At 35.0% G+C, this 22,817-nt stretch overlaps 1 protein-coding gene across 1 annotated transcript; it reads left to right on the top strand.

Annotated features, from left to right (window-relative positions):
• Positions 1 to 1,929: 1,929 nt before the first annotated feature.
• On the top strand, positions 1,930 to 22,100 carry LOC129257057 (amidase-like). Its single transcript, XM_054895287.2, has 12 exons — positions 1,930 to 2,593; positions 6,139 to 6,236; positions 6,785 to 6,921; positions 7,615 to 7,790; positions 8,221 to 8,360; positions 8,590 to 8,790; positions 10,351 to 10,425; positions 12,873 to 13,038; positions 15,013 to 15,072; positions 15,393 to 15,493; positions 17,413 to 17,599; positions 19,405 to 22,100. Exons 1-12 carry the CDS (start codon positions 2,539 to 2,541, stop codon positions 19,599 to 19,601), a joined length of 1,593 nt encoding a protein of 530 aa, XP_054751262.2. The 5' UTR covers positions 1,930 to 2,538; the 3' UTR covers positions 19,602 to 22,100.
• The last annotated feature ends 717 nt before the right edge of the window (positions 22,101 to 22,817 follow it).

Below are 22,817 nucleotides of genomic sequence, written 5' to 3'. Positions count from 1 at the left end.
CAAGAATTCGCTTTTTTTATATTAGAATTTGCTTTCTTCAAACCAAGAAATGAATTCTTAATATCAAGAATTCATTTCTTGATATCAAGAAATAAATTCTTGATATCTCTTGATTTCGAACGAAAGACTATTGCAAGATATCTCTTGATTTCGAACGAAAGACTATTGCAAGAATTATTTGGATATCAAGCACAAAAGTATTGTACAAGTCTTTAATTCATTTACGATTACATTGTGATTTGATTTCGAACTCAAAACTTGTGCACGATTACATTGTGATTTGATTTCGAACTCAAAACTTGCGCACGAATTCATCCCGTACCAAGCGGCCATAAGTGTACGTACGCAGTTTTCGGGTCCGAAATCATAGATAATATGAAAATCATAGATAATATACATGGAGAAAGTGGAATCAAACTTACATATTTTCATATGATTATAGAAATGTAAAGAGATACACTATTATTTTCTTACAAGGCTTGACACATTTCGTTGTAGAAGTAGGATAGGTATCAATTTGATATCTTGGAAATCGGTTTTGATCATGTTCATAGATATTGTCCGTATACTGATCTATGACTTCGGGTGACAAATTATCACAAACGTTATTGCAAGATTTCAAGATAAGATCAGTTCATAATCAGAAGACAAACAGCTGACAAAACACTTGACTAATGAAGCATGTATGCCAAGTGAAAATTGGCATGTTTCATTAAAAACGAGTATAACATTAATTTCGCCAACGCCAAAATCTATGATAAGAACTACAATACAAATAACTGAGAGTTACAGGTCAAAATGCAGTCAATGTAATTGAAACAAAAGACGGAATGTAACATCCCTTAATCGTGTCATGTCAATAATGGTTCAGTGGTAACACCGAACGATTCATTCCCATCTTAATATGGCAGTTCAATGGTTCATTTACGATGGTCTCAAACATGACTTGTATGTCAATTAAATATCTTCAAAATGATTATACATTATACCATTACTAATTATGAGTTTAGTTATAACTTATATTCCATATCCTTCACATTTTTATCATGACAACAATACCGTTTTAAATACCATTTATAATGGACAAATTATCATAAAGGATGCTGGTACATTTCTACTCTTGACACAATAGTGCTGTTGTGATAATTTGATTAATTAATACATTGTGACTATAATTCACAGAGAAATGAAAATGACCTCTGTATTAGAGTATATTGTGCAATAAATAATACCACTCTATCTACCGTACATACCATATTTCAAATGTTATCATAATCTCTTTCAGTCAATGATAGAAAGAGGGCGCTGATATCATTGTAATTTACAATCGTAATTTATGATTAAAGCAACAAACTAGCGCCTTTACCACTTTTATCTCACAAATTTTGAACAATTTCAATTTGGAATTGTTTTAGTTAACTTGTTTTTACTTGAATAGGACAAAATAATATTCGCGGGGATATTTATTTCGTCTGAAAGGAAAATATTACTCATGATACGAAGAGTTGTCCAGTAGTACGAATTAAAATGATCAAGACACACTATTTATTAGATAGAAAGGGCTGGCTTGAGATAAGGGAGGGGATGGAGAGGAGAGGGAAATGGAGGCAAGTCGGTGGGGGGGGGGGGGGGGTCAGATCGCAAGGAAGTGAATCAATCCAGGGGCGGATCCAGGATTTCCCAAAAGGGGAAGGGCAAATTTTTCGGAGGATATTTCGTCCGCGAAAAAATGTGAAAAGCAAAAAAAAAAGAAAAGGTTTTCAATGTTTTCATGGCATTTTTACATTAATTTTTTTTGCTTCTCAAAAGGGGGGGGGGGGGGGCGTGCCCCCTGTGCCTAAAAACCCCTGGATCCGCGCCTGGATCAATCACTAAAAGGTGATAGGTAAATCAAAAAAATTATGATGACAACCAAATAACAGTAATATTAATGATTGTGATGGTGTTGGTGATGATGGTGGTGATGATGATGAGGACGACGATGATGACAATGATGATGATGATGATGATGATGATGATGGCGACGACGACAATGACAAAACACTAAGGGGCGTGGCGCAACATGGAGACAGGGGACGACTGCCTCCTCTGTTTTTTTTTAAGTCGTGAACTGAGAAAGGAAGAACCGTGAGGAAAATAAATGATACGTCTGGGTCGTCCAACGCACCCTCTTAACAATTTTCGTCACAATGATGACGAAGGCTATGGAAGAAGAAGAGGATATGATGAATTGTTCCATCCAGGCCTTATCAGAATATATAACTTTGAAATGTGGATAATATCATGTTTTTAATACATGTGAATATCGCTTAATTGCACAAAACATGATTTTTTGAAATAACTGCTGAGAACAAGGAAAATACACATGGATGCTTCGGTTTTATCTAGTATGGGAACTGAAAATAATGAACCCTAAATGTAAACGTGTATCGAGCCTGACTTGACCTTTTAGACTGAAGTTCAAGCGATTATAAATCACATGATATAGGCCTACTGATATTAATGTGTCTGGTTTGACTCTTGGACTGATCAGAAACCATGGAAGAGAAACAGCAGACAAATAACAGCCAAACCAGAGGAAATTATACAAGAGGTAAGACTGCCATGAAAAGAGCTTCCTCAGAACTACGTGAGCAAGTATTATCTCTTGTTTACGTTCTGCTAATCATAACTGTAGCTTGTAGGAATGGTGGCTCGTACACATTCACGGTCAATACGAATCACACGCGTCAACATGCGAAGGTGCCATTTATTCCTTCTAAACTCCCGATCGCATAGTCCAGGATAGGCCCCATAGAAAATTGACTAAACCTTGTTTTTTCATTATACAATATTTTGTGATGGTTTTTTGTCAATTCGAGGGTGCTGATTACGAATCTGAATGATGCCACTCGTGTAACCTTGAGCATTTTCCGCAAACTGGCAAAATCCAATTTATGGCCGCCAAATATGCAAATTACCCATGAAAATCATAAAAATTCCCCGCACATTGGCTGTAAAATGCATTAAACTGTGTGGCAGGAGTGAAATACTCTCTGAAAAATAATTTTTGGCAAAATATTTATTTTCTGGGTATTCAAAATGGCCGCCATAGGCCCCTGTATACTCTATTATGTACAATATGAATAGGGAAAACTAATTTTCAAAAAAAATTGGCACTACACTGTAAGAAATTGTGGTATATGAACTTGTATGCAAATCACCATTACCAACGAGATATATCATTTATTATGTCATGTATGGGAAAATTTTTGTATTTTGATACTTAAAATAGCAGCCGCTGACACAAACAGTATTATGTACAATGGCAATGGGGGCCCAAAAATTCACAAGAGTGAGCACTAAAATGCATATTCTTATGATAAACGAGTGGAATACAGACTAAAACAAAATTGTTAACGAAATATATTATTCAATATGCCATGTATGTGATAAATGCTGTAGTTTTACATTCAAAATGGCCGCCATAGGCCCTATATTTATTATGTACAATGCGAATGGAGAAAACTAATTTTCACAAGAGTAAGAAACATAAAATGCATGTAATTGTGATCTACGAGTAAAATATTGACTGAAAATATGTTTTCTAGCGAGACATGTCATTTCTTTTGTCATGCATGATATAAGTGCTCTATTGTGAAATTCAAAATGGCCCCTATAGGCCCTAACAGTATTATCTACAATGTAAATGGGGGCATATGATTTTGTAAGAATTTGGATTTGCTTGACTATGACATCCATATAATCATGTTGTAAGAGTAAAATATTATTTAAAAAACATAATTTTCATGAATTATAGCATTTCTTCTGCCATGTAGGTGATAAATTATGTATTTTGACATTCAAAATAGCCGCTACAATTAAGCCCTAACTAAATTATGTTAAATGCATATGGAAACTAATTTTCACAAGATTGAGAATCATAAAATACATGTAACTGGGATGTACGAGTAAAAATATTGTCCTAAGCATGATTTCTAACTACATACATCACATGTTGGTCATGGAGGTAATAAATGCCGTACTTTGAAATCCAAAATGGCCGCCATAGGTCCTAAAAGTATTATGTACATTGTAACTTGGGACATATAATTTTGACACAATTTGGCTTTGCTTGACTATAGATATTGCATATAATTGGGATGTAAGGGTGAAATATTGTCTAAAACCATGGTTTCTATTTCTAACGAGATATATCATATCTTGTGTGATCAAGTTTATAAATGCTGCATTTTGAAATTGAAAATGGCCTACATAGGCCCTTTAGATAATTTTCACAAAATGGCTTATGTCGGCCATTTTGAATGTTGAAATACCGTATTTATCACCTAAATTATATAAGTTATGATAAATTTGGTTATAAATCATGTTTTCAGACAATATTTCACTCATACAGCACCATTTAGTCGAGCAAAGCCAAAATCTGTTGAAATAATTTGTTCCCATTCACATTTTACATAATACCGTAGGGCCTGTAGTGGCCATTTTGACTTTCAAAATACAGTATTTATCACTTAACTTGCAGAATAAATGATATATCTTATTAGAAATTATGCTTTCAGACAGTATTTTTCTCATGGATCACTATTACTTGCATTTATGGTGCTCACTCCTGTGAATATTGGTTTCCCAGTTCGCGTTATACATAATACAGTCAATGTCTATGGCGGCCATTTTTAAAGTCAAAATACAGTATTTAACACAAACTTGAAACATGAATGATATATTTCGTTAAAATTAATTTTTTTAGACAGTATCCCATTACTTTATCACATATATATGCATTTTAGTGCTTACTCTTGTGATTTCTTTGGTCCTCTTTCGCATTGTACATAATACTGTTAGGGTCTTTGGCAGCCATTTTGAAAATCAGAATACAACATTTATCACATACATGGCATAGTAAATAATATATTTTGTTAACAATTATGTTTTTAGTCAGTATTCCACTCGTTTATCATAATAATATGTATTTTAGTACTCACTCTTGTGATTTTTTGGCCCCCATTGCCATTGTACATAATACTGTTTGGGCCAGTGGCGGCTATTTTAACTATCAAAATACAGCCATGTTCCCATACATGAAATAATAAATGATACATCTCGTTATTAATGATGGTTTGCATACAGTACTTCGTTCATAGATCAAAATTTTGTGCAGTTTAGTGCTCATTTTTGTGAATAATAGTTTTCCCTATTCATATTGTACATAATAGAGTATACAGGGGCCTATGGCGGCCATTTTGAATATCCAGAAAATAAATATTTTGTCAAAAACTATTTTTTCAGAGAGTATTTCACTCCTGCCACACAATTCATGCATTTTTTAGCCAATGTGCGGGCAATTTTATTATTTTCATGGGTAATTTGCATATTTGGCGGCCATATTGGATTTTGCCAATTTGCGGAAAATGCTCAAGGTTACACGAGTGGCATCATTCAGATTCGTAATCAGCACCCTCGAATTTGATTTGATTTGACTTTATTTTAACATATTTCACAAGTACCAACAACAATATGAAAACACTATCAGAATATTGTATAATAAAAAAACAAGCTTACGCCTCTTCTATCCTGGACTAGCGGGCTATTATGTTTGGTTTGCCCTTTATCCCCGTTCTATTTGGAATCGATGTGCAAGCATAATCGGAATAATACTATTCTGTTATTCTGTACTGTATGAGAGATTTGTGTTGCTTTGTTTAGGGGATAAAATGGCTATGTTTGAACATTGTGGCACAGAAAGCCTACTCATTCCAGCTTGTTTGGGGACTGCGAGTCTACGAATATTTTGTATATATATATACATATATATATATATACAAATGAAGACTTTATATAAAAACGCCGTGAAGAGACATTATTATTATATCTAACCCTGATGTACAACAATCATGCAAGGCGACGAGATAGGGGTGGAAAACCGTGGAATTATCATTCTCATTCTGTCTAAAAAACAGTAGTTGTGTACGGGAACATACAGCAAACTATTTGGCTTGGTTTATTTTGTTTTGATCCCATTGAGGTGAATATGGCAAAATAGAGAAAATGGTCAAATGCTTTCTTAATTGAAACAAGCTTTGTTTTTTTCAAAGAGGAATGATAAATTAACATACTTTTTATATTATTGTTTAACAGAGTTATATTCTGCCCCTTGGGTTAGGAACCCTACTACTGCACAACTTGCAGATGTGGCGAAAAATCTAGGATTTCATTTAGAGGATGAAGAACTCAAGGTGAAGTACTCGTGTACCCCCCCCCCCCCCCTTGGAGGGTGCAATCATTCCAAATAAAAATGATAATGACTGATGACCCTGGTTGAAACAATTCATTTTTTTCTCGATGATCTTGGGATTAATATGCTGTAATGGAAACACATTACCGCTGTCGGAAGGGGGGGGGGGCAACTTCAATGTTTGCCACGCCACTGTTTACGAAATTAAGTTGCAAAAGCAAGTAGACCTAAACGATTCCGTATTGATGTGTTCATTTCCAAATCTTAGTCAAGTTTGATCTTGAAAGACTATGCGGTTATTAACTTACAACATGGATATATTATTATGTCCATTACAGTATCTCTCCGTACCGAAAAATATCACACCAGAAAACGCGATTGTTCATGTACTTTGAGAATCAATATACGTTGAATAGATATTGATCCATCATTATACTTTGTAACGAGTATAGGCCTAGACCATATCCTCCTGTTTCAATGTTAAATGAATGAAAATTGTTATTATCATGATTATTGCTCAATAATGACTATACCTTTTCTCTTATGCAGGCTTTCCATACAATGATAAAAGGTAACATCGATGTGATCAACAGTACCGAGTCTTTGGTCGAGCCCCAGTTACCGACAAGGTATCCCAGATTACCTGGCTACAGACCAGACTCGACAGAGAACCCATACAATGCGTGGTAAAGTATATAACTAATTTCATTTTTATGCATTTAATTCTTCAGATATTTAATACTAATTTGGTGTAACTCAAATGTACACTACAAGAAAAAAAAAGGTTCAACTTTGCACCTTAAAAGGGGAGGGTCACCTTTATATGTGCAGGCTCAGACCAGGAAGATGCAAATTCGCATCTCTAAAGGTACTCCCATTGTGAAAATGTGAAGGAAAAAAAAAACATGCATGTAATGCTTCTTCCGGTGTGATATTGGAGTGAACATTTTACAGTTTCATTACCTATTTTACTATGAGTGCAAAATTAAAATTTATCATTAATTACATTCATATATAGTTCACAAGTTATGTATCATTCTTTTTTTTAAGTTGGCAGCTCTTGAATGACGTGGATTAGTTTTAAAGCTGTATACAGTATTAACAATTCATTAAGAAATTGAGTATAATATAGTCGACGTGATTCATTAAGTGAACATAGGCAATTTGATAGGTTGCCGAACCGAATGATTAAGGAAAACCAATGGACATACGTCATTAGTTATAGGATCAAATGATTACGAATCTGATTAAATCATTTTAATGTCATTTTAATCAAGTAAAATACAGTAAATTAATATTATTTTTATACTTCATCGATTCGATTTACATAAAGTGTACATCGTAAATAGATTAAGAAATCATATTCTTGTAACAATCAGGTACTGGAAATGTGAAATTCACGGAGCAACCTCTGGTGGAAAATTGGCGGGAAAAAGAGTTGCTATCAAGGATAACATCGCCGTGGCAGGGGTGCCAATGATGTATGGCTGCCACGCCCTCGAAGGCTATACACCAAACTTTGATGCCACTGTAATCACAAAGATATTAGATGCTGGTTTGTTTGTTTTTAATAATTCTTCATTCATCTGCTCGTATAATGAATAAGTGTCGTAAGTCTTTGACTATAATAACTCACCTTTATCATTATGTAAAGTGCCTGTAAACTGATTATCATTTTATTGCACTACATTTTTTTATTGCACTACTGTTTTTCTTCTTTACTTTGGATTCGATGTTTCCATCAATTTCAAACTTTTTGCATTTCTAATGTATCATCTCATGTTTATATTATGAGAAAGAAATGTTATGTGATTAATGTTATCATTCGTATTTTTGTTTATCTATGTCTATATATTAGTTACAGATGTTAAGTCGCTGTGTTATGAAATGTTGAATAAAACCAAACCAATCCGTATCAAACTTTTTATAGGCCAATCAAGAAGCAGCTTCAAAATTCAATTAGTTCTAATTTGCTTTTGTACCAGGAGGAATAATCAATGGGAAAACTGTATGTGAGAACCTAATCTCATCTGGAGGAAGCTCATCGGCTGCAAAGGGTCCTGTACTTAACCCACATGATACAACGCGCACAAGTGGAGGATCGAGTTCTGGAAGTGCTGTTGTAGTAAGTCTACACATGGACCTACTACAAGGTCCATGGTCTAAATTATCGGGGTTTAGGGCTGGTATTTGCTTATTGTCCCTATGTGTTTCGTTATGAGTGGAATATTGGAGATACTAGCACAGATGTACATTGCAAAATTAACCAATCTTGCACATTATTTGAATATTTGGTATATCCCTCTGAAGGGAAGTGCGAAACATTGATCACCATGTTTTCCTTGATCCTATAGGTGCAGGTAGGGGATGCAGACATGGCGATCGGTAGTGATCAGGGTGGATCTGTCAGGTTACCATCATCATGGACTGGTATAGTAGGAATAAAACCTACCCATGGTCTCGTGCCTTATACCGGAGCCTTGGGGATGGATGCTGCCATTGACCATCTTGGACCTATGGCACGGACGGTCAAAGACTGTGCCCTCCTTCTCGAGGTAGTTCACCTAAAGTCTACTATAAGCATGCTATTAAAGCTTCATGGGAAATTTAGTATTTGTAATATAAGTTTCGTTGGCGCGAAACTTTGCAATAGTATAGACGTAATATAATGACTAAGAGGATTTAAATAGCGTTATTCGTTTTCAAGTCAATATACACCAAACATTCTTCATCACGCTTCGAGTTTTTGTTATTTTATCTAGTGATATACGCATCATTTTCATGATTATTATTACTTAAAGGCCAAGTCCACCCCAGGAAAATGCTAACTTTAATAAATAGAGAAAAATCAAACTAGCATAGTGCTGAAAATTTCATCAAAATCGGATGTAAAATAAGAAAGTAATGACATTTTATTTTTATATTTTTTCACATTTTTTTTTCACGCTTATTTTTTTCACGCTTATTTTTCACAAAACAGTGATATGCACAAATAGGTGAGTCAGTCGATGACGTCCTTCACTCACTATTTCTTTTGTTTTTTATTGTTTGAATTATACAATATTTCATTTTTTATAGATTTGACAATAAGGACCAACTTGACTGAACCATATATTATTAAACAAAACTAATTCCACATGCGCAGGGAGGAGTTAATCGTCGTATCACTTGACAATTAGGAGAAAATTAGAATATTTCATATTTCATATAATGAAATACAAAAGAAACAGTGAGTGGATGACGTCATAGTCTCCTCATTTGCATACCAGCCAGGATGTGCATATGACTGTTTTGTGAAATTAAGCGAAACTTTAAAATGTCATAACTTTCTTATTTTACATCCGATTTTGATAAAATTTTCAGTGTTATTCTTGTTGGATTTTTCTCTTTTTTACAAAAAAAAAATCAACTTTTGTTGGGGTGGACTTGTCTTTTAAAGTGATTGCATTCTTTCAAAGTCAAAAGAAAATATCCAGTCCGCGCTTCGAGTTCGCATTAGAGGATTGGTGAAAATGTATGCTCTTCATTAATTCGTAAAAAAACGGGTCGTGTGGTCCAGTGGTTAGAGCATTGGACTCATAATCGCAAGGTTGTGAGTTCGAATCCCAACTCTGCCATTGTCTCCACTTTGATAAAAAGGCCCAAGAGTGATATCTGTCGTCTATTACGTCAGCCACTATGACTGATTAATCTAGACGTAAAATGTTTCCAAGGTAATTGGTTATATACCAGCTTGGCGTTTACCAGCAAAATGCTGTCCTGCCGAGTTCCTACGGGAGTTACCACAAACAGAAACAGAAACAGAAAATAGTCCTTAAAATGTCCCTTTTCTGGTCTGAATGAATATAAAAATGCAGCTCGCGCTTCGCGCTCGCGTTATTTGATTAGTGAGATATAAATCATAAATTCTTACCAAAAATCCGTACAATAAATGTCTCTTTTCAGCTAGCATGGCTAGGTATACCTTGCTATTGAGCGCTAAGTAATTGGTGACTCTTTTTTTTTTGCTCTTTCACCCCCCCCCCCCCTCCATGCTGTGACCCAAGGTACGCCAATATACGTCGATATATGAATGAAGTTAAAAAGTAATAATTCCCCTTTTTTACTCGTACTAGGTTATTGCTGGCTACGATGGTGGAATGGATCCTCGCCAGCAACCGAACATTACTGTTCCAGAATATACAAAAGAGGTATACGGTAATACAGTTATTCTTAATTTAACAGCTTTTGTTACGATGGTTATGTGGACCCGTGTACGTTTAACCAGTCTAGCCTTGCCATGAAGAGTTTATAGGCGATGTTGTCCTTCACCTGTTCTGGTAGAATATTCCAACCCATATCTATAACATGTTTGGAAAAAGATGTATTTTCTTATTATCAATACAGTAATGGAATTTCTTCAATTTTATGACCCCCCTTGTTCCTATTATAGCATTTTATACATACCATGCAAATATTTATTTAAAAAATCTATCATGTCATATAAATGTTAACCATATAGGATAATATGATTTTGTATCCTCTATCATGATTATGCTATATTCTTTCTACCTAATTTTGCAGACTGTAGACCATTTTGGCAGGCAATCCCTACAGTGCGTCCCAAAAAAAACTATACACTTTTGAAATGGCTGCCAAATAAAAAATATAGCACTTTGGGGGAAATAACTCATAGATATGGGAAGCCGATAAAGTCAACTTTCAAGTGACACCAAAAAGTTGGAAAACTATTCATGCTTGAGCGAGCACTGCCAACTGAAACAAAGGGTATGAAAATTAGGGTGGGCCGGAATTAGCCTTCCAATTTCTTTCAGGTTTTTTGTTTGGTACTTGCAAAGTTGAGGGTTATTTGGTGAATTAAAGATCAGTTGTGATAGTTTGTTGTTTGTGAAAATTTAATGCGTTATTAAATTGAATTTATTACATTGAAATTTAATGCATGAGTGATCGTGAATTGCAATTTTTAGTGCAGCATTTTGTCTTTATCATGTGGATCTCAACAATGTGTTTATGAACAGAAGTCAGGAGAAGAGGGGGTAATATGACTTAGGTAGGTGAAGTACGTTGATGGGATAAAGGTCAACAGAACATTTAGCAACCCCTCCCTCCATCTCAACCCCCCCCCCCGCTTCTTTCCTCCTCAGACACTAAGCTCGGCTAGGCTGGGCAGGAATTAGCCTTACAGTTTTTTTTAATTGGTTAGCCGTTAGGTCCTTTGGAACTTGCTAAGCTAAATTAATGAGTGAGATAAGTTTTGGTTTCTTAGGCAAATTTCATGAGTTACTAAATTGAAATTTAATGCATGAGTGAACATGAATTGAAATTTTAGTGTATAGCATATTCATCTTGTGGACCTCAGAAGTGTGTTCGTGAGAGTCGGAGTAATGTGATGGTACCTGTTACAAGCAAGAGGGCGAGATATGCTAAGACTTGGTTAAAAGGGCATTCCTCTTCTTTTTGTCCTTTTACAAATTAAAAGTCATAATTATGTACCCTCCCCTCTCCACCTCCATTTCCCAGCCCCCCCCCCTCTCTGTCTCACTTCCTGGATTGTAGCCTATTCAAAACTTAGCTGCCAAGTGACCGGTGTCTGATGGTCACCTTTTTATTGAATTATTACCAAGAAATTTAATGATTATGATGATTAATGAAATAATTTATTGAAAAAAAAAACTGAATGTTTGATTGATCACATTGCACATTGAATGAGTTGATTTACTGATAAATTGTTGATGAAATGATTGATAGGAAAAAGTTGATGCCCCAATTCAGAATTAATCATTAAATCAACATTCCGCTCTGGACTTCACGCGTACATGATAATAGCCATCAGTCTCTCAACAGGAGGGGAGGGCGGGAAAGAGGGAGGGGGCGGGGGCTGAATGTTCTGTTGACCCTTATTCCATCAACCTACTTCTCCTATCTCACCCCCTATTCTCCCGACTCCCATGAACACAATGCTGAGATCCACATGATAAAGTTGAAATGCTGCCCAAAAAGAGATCCAAATGATAAAGTTGAAATGCTGCCCCAAAAGTGTAATTTGTGTTCACTCATGCATTAAAGTTCAATTTAATAAGTTATAGAATTTGCATAAGCAACCAAAACTGGTCACGGTTGATCATTAATTTATAACAACGCCCTTAACTTTGCAAGTTCGAAAGGATTTGCCTCTTAAAAACTGACATAAATTGGAAGGCTAATTCCAGCCCACCCTAATTTTCATACCCTTTGTTTCAGTGGGCAGTGCTCGCTCAAGCATGAACAGTTTTCCAACTTTTTGGGGTCATTTGAAAGTTAACTTTATTGGCTTTCCATATATGTAAATTTTTTCCCCAAAATGCTATATTTTTTATTTGGCAGCCATTTCAAAAGTGTATAGTTTTTTTTGGGACGCACTGTATATGTGTGTGTTTCAAATGAATTTTCTGCATGCATCCAAGGATCAAATGATCAATATCACAACGAGGGTTGTTAATCTTCCTTTGGATGTAACGTCGTTAATCGGCTATATCTAGCAAAGTCAGAGCCTTGTGTATCGAACAGTACCCACCTGGCCCTATTCATTAAAAAATAGCCCTTACTCCTACGTATTTATGAAATTCCCTCATTTAGTATGATAATGCATGATTTTCAGTTGGAGAATTCAGATGTCAACGGACTGAAGATCGGAATACTTGAAGAAGGGTTCACGGCACCCAATGCTGATCAACGAGTCAACACTCTTTTAAAAGACGTCATCAACAGACTAGCTGATGTGGGAGTTGGTATCGAGGACACATCTATACCTCTACATACACAAGGTGAATGTTCATAGTTATATTTTGAATCCACAAACGAGTAAATTGAGGACATTTTTTTAAAATAAATATTATACCTTCTAAGTATCCTGAAATGTCAAGGTCTGCACTTTGTTTTATTATCAGTATTGTTTGTTACACATTCATATTTTTTCTGCTTATTGCTCCTTACCTTTACGCATGGGTAGTCATATCATTGGAAGTCAAGCCCTGGCGCAGGGATCTTTGATCGGACTGGAGTTCATTACGGGTTGGTGGCTACTCCTATTTGAGTGTTGCTGTCTGATGCCATCGACCATTGATCTCATTATTATTTCATTACTCTTAGAAATAGTTATTTGCGTGTTCTTTCAGGTTCCAATTCAAATGTGTTGCTTGTACACTTGACTCATTATTCATTTATGTATTCGTGTCTACCCCTTTTTGTTTTATTTTTTATTCACTCTCCTACTATTTCTTGTGATTGACATTTTTATGAGACTCTAACTGCATATTCAAAGGAGCCTTAAAATAACAACAGTTGCCTATACTTTTAGCTCCCTAATATCCACATCTCTCATTTTCTTTTTTGTCATTATTTTAGATCCAACTACAATACTTTCTTACTGTTTTTTTTAATTATGTATGCATTTTATATTTCATAAGGATATTTATTCATGCTTATCAATGAAAATCTTTAGATATTGCTTGTATTGAGTTATTGATGTATGAAAATGTGAAATGTCGATATGAATAAACTTTGAACCTTGAAATCACATCCAGTCAGCCGTTTAAAAATTTACGGTAAACTGCCACTTCTTCCACTGCCAACTCGTCCACTCACCACATGGTCTAACTTCATTTAGTCTAATGCCATTCCGTCCATCAACATTTCGTCTAACAACCATTTGGTCCAATCATCACTTCGTCTAATCACCAGTTCGACTATTACCATTTCGTCTAATAACCAGTTGGTCTAATACCCATTTCCTTTTCATTCGTTTTGCACAATTAACACTTTAGTTTAATTAGACCAAATGGTATATGGACTAAATGGCTATTGGACCAACTGGCTATTAGACGGAATGGCATTTGACTAAATGAAAGTAGACCTTGTGGTGAGTGGACGAACTGATAGTAGACCAAATGATAGCAGACGAGTTGGCAATTGGACGAATTGGCATTAGACGAATTGGAAATAAACCAAAATTTACTTGGGCCTACTTCACACTGATATTCCGCGAGCAAGATTCCCGGCCAAGAATACTCATTTTGACTATTTTACCGGGCTATTTTTAAAAAATGACACAAGACTATGATATAAGCCTACCAATATATACATTGAGAGGTGGTGTATTACGAAAGACGTATACGCCGTGATAAGATGGTTATAAATTCGTACGGATGTAGACATGTTCATTTTCTGTATCGTAAATATTTGTTGAATAATGTTATGTTCAATGCAAATCAAGTAAACATTTATTTTTCTTCCGATTGACATTTCATCTATAATATGGAATATTATAATACAAAAAATAATGAAGATTAATACACTATGTGTGTATGGAAGAAGCCATTAAATCCAGAAAGCAGTGGCTTTCTACTGTAAAATTGCATGTATGACTAGTGCTGCAGTCACATTTCCCCTACGGCGGCTGTACGGCGAGTAAAAAACAGCCGTTTAATTCATTTTTATTCAAACCACCTACATTTTGTATAAATGTTAAAAAGGCTGTTTTCGACTTGCCGTACGGCCGCCGTAGGGGGAAATGTGACTGCACCATTAACAACAAATAATAAAAAGAAAAGGCTGAGAGAAGGGAAGGAAGAGAATAGAAGAGAAAAAAAAACTTGAGCGATCGCATGTAACTCAAATGTTTGATATTTCGAGTTTTCATGAATCTCACTGGGTTTGGCCTATTTAAATGAAAATTTTCTCTTTTAATGCATTATGATGATCATGCTAGGAAACATTTTTATTTTTTGACTTGTGTACAGGAGGTGCAATTTGGCAATGTACAGAAGAGGGTAATCACGAAAACATGTTCAGACTTGGAGGTGTGTATATCTTCATTAAGACCATTCGCTTGAATTTGTGTGAATAATTCCCTTTTGAAGAACATAATAGGGTAATAAAAGTTTAAAAATAATAATAATAATGGAAGTAAAGTATGCGTATATAACAAACTTTTTAATAATATGGCTATCAAATATTTATTTCGCAATATCATCATTGAGATAAAAGTGGCCCTTTGGTATACGTAAAATGTTACCTTTAATATACAGATGTGTCTAATTTTCATTTAATTATAGGGCTTAATATTTGAATCGATGTGTTTATAAATACAAAAAAAGTTAACTGAGATTATATTTTACAGGAAACGGAACTGGGCACACGGGATATTATCCAACAAGTTTTGCCATCGCATTGGGTAAAATGTTCACGTCGAGACCAGATGATTTACCAGATACAATGAAGGTATATCTTTCCATTCATAACTTTGCACAATCTTAAATTTCTTTCCTACTTTCCTTATTTTCTATTGTACATTTAAATATTAAGCTGTTTACCCTGTGATTAAGAAACCCACATCATGCATGTTGAAGAACCTGTGTCATGTTTTTTTCGAAATGTGTACAGGGAGCGATCCCGACAAGTAGTATACAATGCTGATAAGTCACTGTTATGTTTCTTTTAATTTAGGGCTCTTTAACCCTAAATCTCCCGGGGTATTTTTATTCTTGTCATTCCGGGGGGGGGGGCATTATGGCCCCCCTTAAGATCTCAGCCACGGATTGCGCGATCACAACGAAAATTTGCATGATGGTAGAGAATGACGTAATCTACGCAGTTGCATTGGTAAATTTCACTGAATTCATATATTTTTATTTTATATGAATTAATTATGCTCAATTTATTCATGAAATCCTACTTTTTGCTCTGATTCACTAAATAAAGCTCCTAGAATGCTATTTTTTGGTGAAAATATTCTTTATAGCATTCCTAACAATTGTGAATGAAAAAAATTCTGGTACCAAGACCGATTTCTTATGTATTTCTTTGTTTTTTTACTTTTTGTTTTTTTATTGTTTTTTCGATGGAAATCGTTCCAGACTTAATTCTTATCATAAACAAGGCAAAATTAATTAAGTTTAATCAGTAAAAGTAGAAATAATGATACATCTATGAATTTTGGCTAATACACAATATGCAATGGATTTGTACATTAAATCACGTTTATGAGCAATTTGGGGTCTGACATGCACTTACATACTGTTGCGTAATGTCGTAACCGCGTACCCGGGCGTCACAAATTTGGTCTCAAAATTTGCGCGAGACTTGAAAGTAAAAAGTCTGTGAGCGGCGAGGTCAAAAAATTTTGCGCAGCAGATATATCGCGAAAATTGTCGAGGGGGGAGGGGGCCATTATGCCCCCCCCCCCTGGAGAATTAGGGTTAAGGATGTTCCACAGTTATATTTGTGCGCATAGTTTACACTCTGCGCGCTGACGTCACAATGGATGAACAGGTTTTAATTAGCTGCGGGTAAGAGCTGATTTTTCTCATCTTCTGCACTTTAACTGCAGATCCGATGCGTTATTTCATGAAGCTAAAAAATTGAATGATTCCATGGACCATTCAAAAAAATATTCTCTACAATTTCAAAATACTTTACTCAGCAGTGCTGCCAAGAATCACGAATATTAGCCCGAGTTTGAATAAATGGTAGAGTGGTTTTGATTTTTTCTTCACATAGATACTAAGCATTCGGCCCATTTTTGGTGTTTTAAAAAGCACATTTGCTCTAATAAAAATGCTGATAGTTTAAAAACAAGCAAATGAACCCCTATTTTTAATGTTTGTACCTCTTAGGTATACCTTCCTCTACAACTCTGCAAATTTTGGTGAAAATGACATGGATTTTGAATAAAGTGCAGCATTTATTGTACGTTTGTAGTTTGTTACTGAAATTTTACATTTTTCAGATTGGGATTTTGTTATCTTTTACGCCATTTTTAAGAACTGACAGTGATGTTAAACTTAAAATTGCAAACAAATAGCACTATTAATAGATTCTCCATACTAACGATACAATTATTAACTCTCTTGCGAAATTTGATGACTTTTTCATGTATTTTGAATGAGTAATGGAGGTTTAAACTCATTGTAGTAATCTTGGGCGGTCTAAAAATGCCAAATTCTTTTGAATGCGCAATTCTTAAGAACATCAATTTGGGTGAACTTTGAAGCTCTATAGCAAAAAATCAAGCACATGGACCTATGTTAATTTTTGCATATTTCGAATATTAAGGTTCTAAAGTATCTATGTGCAAAGTTTGGTGAAAATGACATGGATTTCACTTTAACTGTGGAACGTCCTTAACTCCTTTTTTACAGCTAGTTATGTTACAAAGCGAATATTTGAAGCAGAACTACATGAGCCAGGTGTACTGTAGAGGTAGAAATCTTGTCTTTCCTCTCCGCCAGTCATACGATGATGCATTGAAGACGGTAGATGTATTAGCTCTACCAACCATTCCATTCACAGCCACTAAGCTTCTCCAGAAAGGGACAACGATGCAAGGTTAGGAATTAAAGAATCAAACATACAGACTTTATGTGTATTTGTGTATTATTGACAAATGAATCCATAATTAATGTCGCAATGACACAAATATTATCGAAGTTACACTTTTCACCGAAAAACACCTCAAAAGATGTTGCCTTTAACATGTTCAGTGGCGTAACTACGGGGGGGCATGGGGGGCACGTGCCCCCCCAATCGGCTGACCAAAAAAAAAAAAAAAAAAAAACGGGGAAAAGGAGAAAAAGAGGGAGAAAGGAAGAGAAACGTAGTGGGAAAAAAGACATTATTGTTCATTATAATGTTATATTATTTCATAATAATATGTTATGTTATATTACATAAGAAACATTTTTCATAACTTAATGAAACATAATTTGCTCAGGGCCTATGTTTTCATTGCTCCTGATGCTCGCATTGTCTGTTTACCGAGATATATAACCCTGATAAAAACTAAAACCTCCCGTTTTCAAGTCAATATATACCAAACTGCCAAATATATTTCCTCGCACTTCGAGTTATTGTTTTATGTACAATAGTATGCTTCTTTTTCATGACTAAAGTGATTGCCCCATTTTAAGGTCTTAATATAAAACATTTCCTGTCCGTGCTTACGTTAGCAGTAGCGGATTGGTGAAATATGTCTGCTCTCAATGAATTCCTAGAATCAGTCCTTAAAATGTTCCTTTTTCTGATCTGAATATCAAAAATTTTCACCTCGCGCTTCGCGCTCGCACCGTTTGGTTAGTGAACTACGTATGGTCTTCGTGAATTCCTACAAACAAGCCTTAAAATGCCCCTCTTCAGGTCTGAATTTCCTAAATTTTCAGCTCGCGCTTCGCGCTCGCAAGATTTGATTAGTGAGATGGGTATGTTAATCATGATTACAAGTGCTTTATGTGCATATGTTTAGATGTAATTCTAACAAAATCAGCAAGCGCTTATTGGCACTCGCATTAGATGACTATGGTGAGATGTGTATACTCTTAACGGATTCCTAAAATATAGTCCTTAAAATCTTCCTGTTTGGGGTCAATATTTACAAAAATTTCAGCTCGCGCTTCGCGCTCGCATTATTTAGCGAGACAGGTACGTATCATGATTACAAAAGAATTTTATAATGTCCTTTTTTAGGTCTGAATATCAAAAATTTTAAGCTCGCGCTTCGCGCTCGCATTATTTGACCAGTGAGATACATATCCGTTTAATGGCACTGTCCTTAAAATGTCTCTATTAGGTCAGTATACCTGGCAACTGGGCGCGCTGCGCTCACTAAGTGACTCAAAGTTTTTGCTCGTGCCCCCCCAATGCCGTGACCCACGGTACGCCACTGTGTTTAACAGTATAATATACAATATATTTTTCTTTCGTTTTTTCCAATTCGAATGGTTTTCAATCCAACATACGAAGAGTGTTGAAATGCACTGATTATGAGGCATTTATGTAATAACCATGCTGGATAATATAATAAGTTAAAAAAAATGCTTGAAAATCAGGGGCGGATCCAAGATTGTTCGAAAGGGGAGGGGGAACATTTACCCCCAAGGAAAATTTTGACAAGCAAAAAAAAAAAAAAAAAAAACGGGTTTCACCAAAAATTAAGGGTATTTCTTCAACGAAATATTTGATAAGCAAAAAAAAAAAAACTTCACTTTCAAAGGGGGGGGGGGACACTTCTGTTTTAACGGCATTTTTAAATTAACAATTTTAATTGTGCCTCTTAAGGGGAGGGGGGCACGGGCCGGCTGTGCCCCCCTGGATCCGCAAGTGCTTGAAATTTTCTATTTTAACCTTTTCTTGTACAGAATACTTCAAGAACTGCCTTGAGATGGCCCATAATTCAATTGGCTTTAATCTGACTGGTCACCCCGTTCTCAGTGTAAATGCAGGATTCATCGATGGTTTACCTGTAGGTCTTACGCTAGTTGGAAGACACTATGATGAACTTACCGTCTTTAAGGTTGCACAGGCCATTGAGAACGTCAGAGATTCTGCCAATTAAGTGAATATTCTTCTTCGAGTGCACACTATTGAAAAAACCCATTAGGCTATCCAAATGTGTTATATGCCTGTTGGAAAATTATAAATTTGCATTTTTTTACAGCCGTGCACATAATGCAGGTTAATGAGGTTATTGAGATTTTGTAAAATAAGTGAATAGAATCTTGGAATCAATCACATTCACTCCATCTATTATCTCATTGATTCATCTCGTTCGAAATTTCTCGTTGAAACTGCTTGTTGAATCATGGGGAACACAATCATCGTCAAGGTTGCATTGTCAGGCAATTGAAAAACGACTTGTGTGAGATTCTTCACAATTATTGAACTTCGCCCCCGACTCCGCCATGCTCTTTTTTTTAAATTAATTTACTTAACTTTCTCTGTGAACAGTTTCACAGGAAAACAATTCTTTATAATGAAGCTAAATGGGCTCTTCTAATCAAACACACTTCGTAATTTAGCGCCCCAATTTTTCTGTAGATTCCCTCCCCTACTCAATTTAGAGATGATGATAGAAGTAGATCATTCCCAATGTGAGCTATAATATTTTTCGTATCGATTATTCGAATGAGGCAGATGTATAATCATCTCATACAATTATGTTTATTGATATTTCAGTTATTTTTGTTTAAAGGGCTTAAGGCTGGAAATACTAATATCTGAATTTAAAGTGTTAAACTAAAGTAAAAATAAAAATCATCAAAATTTCATAAAAGTTTAAAGATCAAGGCTACCTCATAAAAATGTTGATTTCAATCAAAAGAGAAAAATCAGACAAGCATGATGCTGAAAATTTCATCAAAATCGGATATTAAAAAAAAAAAAAAAAAAGTTATTACATTTAAAAATTTTCGCTTGTTCACACGCAAATGAGAAAATCGATGATGTCCATGACTATTTCTTTTGTTTTTATTTTTTGAATTATACAATATTTCAATTTTTACAGATTTGACAATAAGGACCAGCTTGACTGAACCATATAATGTTAAACAATGGTGATTCCACATGTTCAGTGAGAAATAAAACTTTGTTTTACAGGACAATGGGGAGAAAATTAGAATATTTCATATTTATTAAAATAAAATACAAAAGAAAAAGTGAGTGAGTGATGTCATCATTTCCCTCTTTTGCATTCCGACCGGGATGAGCATATAACTATTGTGTGAAATAAAGCAAAAGTGAAAAATTTCATAACTTTCTTATTTTGCATCCGATTTTGATGAAATTTTGAGTGTTATGCTCGTTTGGTTTTTCTCTTTTTATTAAAATCAACTTTGTTTCGGACTTGACCTTAAACGAAATTAGTGAATCCCATTATTCAGCAATACATTTTCTGAAAACACAAGTCATGACTAACAAACTGCCTGCATGCCGTCATGAATTTCTAATAGGTGGGCTGTATAAGTTTTAGCAGTGATGATCTTATACATCAGAACAGTAGTCAATCCTATCAGCATGATCCATTACTTCTTGCCGATAACTACAGTACTTGTATAACTAAACATGATTATTCTAGAATATGAATTTATTCCTAAACCCGACTTTAACATTGACTTGTATTTCAAATACTTGTGTATTGTACATTTTTGAGTGAACCATGTATACCTGAGTTGGAATTATTTCCTCATGTTGACATGTTTTCATCATATTTTGTTTTGTTCTGTGTATATACATGTGTGTATAAACCAGTGAAAAAAGAATTTCCTTTATGGACAATAAAGTTATTCTATTCAGTTCAGTTCAATTATATTTTTACATTCTTATCGATGGTGAATAAACATTATTTCACATAATAAAGTACAAAAGAATAAGTGTGTGTGTAGGGGGGGGGGGTGAAATCCATCAGCTCGATTAGTACATAATTATTCATGATGACATGTATAATGCTAAACATTAAAATGGCTTAACATTATTGCTCCATGTCAAATTTAAAGAAAATTTAGTGTGGAGTTTGGTTTTCTGGCTAGAATATATACCCCTTTAATGAATTAGATTGTAATTACTTATTTTTTTTGTAGTGTTCTGTTTTGTCGTAGAGAATATATACCGAAGGATAGAAAATCATTATGATGTATTATATAATTATTAAAGATATCATAACTAAATTTATCCTAACTAATATCATATCAATCATATGAAATAATTATAAGTCCAAAACACCATCGATAGTCTCATCTGATGTCACAATTTACGGCGTATTGCGTCACTCATTATAGGGAGTTATGGCAATCGCTATGCAGAACAGTATCTGGAACGGGGAGAATCTATTGTCAAATGCCCTTCATTACAATGAAGTCTTTATCGAAAGTCGGTGAATTGAAACAACAGTTTCGTCCGTGACATCGACATCGGACAAAATGACATATTTGCCTTTTTGTCAGCTCCAAAACGTCGGACCATACTACTGTTCCGATTCACCAATTTTCAAAACAAACTATATTACCAGTAAGGTGATAATTGTGTTGAATTATTGAAAAATAAATATCTTGCCACAGTATATACTGCATTCGTTGTAATTTATATTGTGTGTGAAGAGTCTTATTGTATATTTCTACAATGTACTTTGGTTCAGTCTGTACAGTGATAACTGCTGTTGCTACTAATTTCTTCCCAAATCTTCAAGTTTTTAGTTTATTTCACCAATCATAAAAAATACAAAGAAAATAATTCTGCAAATACAATACAAGCAATCAGTGGAAGATTTTTTTATTCCTATAGGAAATAATTGTATTTGTGAATGAGGGCCCAACATGACCGTATAACACATTAAAAGTAAAATGAATCATTTATTAGATAGTATAAGAAAACAAGGGGGAGTTGACTTGGCTGGTCGTCATTACATACACACGCTACCCCCTGCATCTTACACATCTAAAAATTGGGGGGAAAACAACTGAGAGAAAGAAGATGTTAAAAAAAGATACTGTTAGAAAGGAGGGAAGGCGAGAAAGTGAGTGAAATGGGGAAAGATAGATAGAAAGAGAGAAGAGAGGGAGCGGAAGGGGGGGGGGGGGGGCGGGGAGATAGACTCGGATCGGAGAGAACAGAAAATTTAACAATTTCATGCATGTTTATTATTGGATTGAAGCTCGTTGCTCAGTGAATGTCACTTCGACATCATGACTTGTATATCGTCAGGTGTTTTCCTTAAAGGGGTACTTCGGGCTGAAAATGATAGAGTAAAATTCATCAAGCAAACAAGTTCTGAAAATTT

Source organism: Lytechinus pictus, chromosome 3 (genome assembly GCF_037042905.1).
Source record: "Lytechinus pictus isolate F3 Inbred chromosome 3, Lp3.0, whole genome shotgun sequence".
Classification (NCBI taxonomy): domain Eukaryota; kingdom Metazoa; phylum Echinodermata; class Echinoidea; order Temnopleuroida; family Toxopneustidae; genus Lytechinus; species Lytechinus pictus.
This window is presented reverse-complemented; position numbering and strand designations above follow the sequence as displayed.